General features: G+C 30.7%; 1 protein-coding gene across 1 annotated transcript; it reads right to left on the reverse strand.

The window, feature by feature from the left end:
• Positions 1-1,881, reverse strand: LOC126660824 (uncharacterized). The gene is made up of 3 exons (XM_050354515.2): positions 1,668-1,881; positions 1,109-1,468; positions 1-590 (listed from the first exon to the last, which is right to left on the reverse strand). The coding sequence occupies exons 1-3, from the start codon at positions 1,716-1,718 to the stop codon at positions 213-215; spliced, it is 789 nt and encodes a 262-aa protein (XP_050210472.1). The 5' UTR covers positions 1,719-1,881; the 3' UTR covers positions 1-212.
• Positions 1,882-2,522: the final 641 nt, after the last annotated feature.

The raw sequence follows: 2,522 nt of genomic DNA on the forward strand, positions 1-2,522 counted from the left end.
AACAAAACAAATTTTCAGACTAAGAACATGAAACTAAACTAGTCATACATTTCATCCTGATCACCTTAATACAGTATGAAAAATATTAAAAATATATAGTAGAAAATTATGTCTAAATTAACTTCAAAATCAATGAAGACCGGTCTGTCCACATCCCGAGATTTAACAATGATTTTGGACTTCGACCCGGGGAGTGAGTACTCGTAAAAAAATCAATGAAGACTAATTTTTTGATACTTGCTAATGGGAGAATAACAAGAATCAGGACTCCTTTCACCCCTTTTCTTGCTCAGACAAGGAGTACTATAACTATTAAAAGAATCTTGGTGAATCAGACGATGGTTCGCGGTGGCCGGAGCAGAAATGGTGACCGGTGGAATCTCGACGGAGTCTAGCTGCGGAGGAGGATGTTGCCACTGTGGAAGAGGTCCGGCAAGCAAAAGGGTTTGTAGAAGTGGTCCAGCTTCTTTCACTGCCTGTAAGAATTTACCATTTTTTGGTAATTCTCTATCTGCTGCTAACTTTACCATCACTTCATCATCATCTAGCTCACCGGATTGTTGCCGATTAAAAATCCGACAATGTGGGACCTACATAGAAACGTAGACGATTGTTCATCTTATAAATTTAATTTAAATTTAAATAATACCATTAATATATAAATTAATAATATAATTGTGCCCGCCTTTATCATATTAATAAAGGCTTTCGATTTTTATATTCTAAAATTTCAAAATCGTCAATTTTACTTTGTTTCTCAATTTTTTTAATTTTAATCATACACATTTTTCTAAACAAAAATCTTTTTACTATGAAAAAAAGTTCATATATATTTGACACGTAATCCAAATAAGCGCTTAATGTTTTAAAAAATATTCAAAATTGAGACTATGTGTCTAATATAATTATAAAAGACATATTTGAACCTTTCTCAAGCGGAAAAACCCCAATTTTAAAAGAATAGATACAATTAATTAAACCTGTAAATTGAAAAATAGCAAAATATTGACAATTGTGAAAATTTAATATATAAACAAAAAATATCTAAAAAGTGAGTACATTTGAGTAATTAAACTTCATATATATATTATTTTATATTATTACCCACCTTACGAAAAATTTCCGGTTCCGCCGCTAAAAGCGGATTATTGAATTTTGAAGAGGAGATAGTAATGTGATTGTTGAAGTCACTTTCCTCCTCACTGCTACAAGTGCCAGAAATTGGAGGATTAAGAGTATCTTGCTGCTGCTGCTGCTCTTCTTTAAGCTGCTGTTGAAGGACAAGTTTGTCAAGAATTAAGTTTTGAGATTCTTGCTGAGCTTCATTTCTTTGTTTGATTGTCTTATTTAAAACATCTTTGAGATTAATTATCTCAATTTCTCTTTTTTTAATCTCTTCTTTTGCTGAAAATACTGTTGCCTCTAGCTCTGTTATGTACACCAAACAATGCCTTAATTCTTCGATTCCCTGTCGAATCCGACAAAATAAAATGACAAATAACATTATTAAATCATAAACGGAATCACGGGAGACTCGCAAAATGGTATTTTTACGAGTGTTTGAATTATAATATACTTTTTGGAAATATTTTCGAAATGTTAAAACGTTGAGTGAATTATAATATCGAGTTGTATCGTAAGATTTACGAGAATGTAAAAATAGTTACCTCATCTTGATAGAAGTATGCCAAGCTTAGAGGAGTACAATGATCCTCCATTTTCGTATTGAGAGAGAAAAAAGAGTGAGGAATTAGAGAGAATTATGGATAAATTTTATTTTGTTGAATTTCAACTTTTTTATAGGAAATGAAATCATTTTTTTTTTGTTATCATGGGGATGGGATATAAAGGAGGAGACAAATACACTAAAGTCTAAAAGAAAAAAGTTGTAAAGTTGTGTAAATCTTTTATGCAATAATATTTTATGTACTAACACTATTTAGTATTTATTTTAAGAAGGGAATGTGAATTTGGAAGGCAATTGGCTGCTGAATCCCATTCATATGAAATGTAGGCCATTAAGATGTTAGCTCAAACTTGAGCTTTATCCAAATGAGTCATGTTTTAAAATTTAGTTTTTTTTAGAGTGTATTTGAATTTTAAATAGGGTATTTTCCAATTTTAGGGGGACTTTATAGGGCTTTGGACTAAATTGAATAAACCATAAATCAATAAGAATAGCCTAACTAATAGAGAGACTGTAATTAGACTTGAGAGTTATAGGTTAGATTCTTCTCTCTATTGTAATAAAAACAAACAATTATGTTAGAAAAAATCTCTCAAATTATCTCAATGGTAGTCTTCTACTGTAGGCCTTGTCCATACATTGAGCATAAGCTTAACCCTCATTCTAGTCAATATATATCTTCTTAGGCTATTCATTAACTTAAAGTGCATACATTTGTTCTTTTATCAAAAATGAAAATTTCATTTATAATAGGCAAAAGCCAACAGTACAATTTCCAAAGGGAGAGAATACAAAGCAGAAAATACAGGTAAAAAAAATTACAATTAAGAGTAAA

This window comes from Mercurialis annua, linkage group LG8 (assembly GCF_937616625.2).
Source record: "Mercurialis annua linkage group LG8, ddMerAnnu1.2, whole genome shotgun sequence".
Classification (NCBI taxonomy): domain Eukaryota; kingdom Viridiplantae; phylum Streptophyta; class Magnoliopsida; order Malpighiales; family Euphorbiaceae; genus Mercurialis; species Mercurialis annua.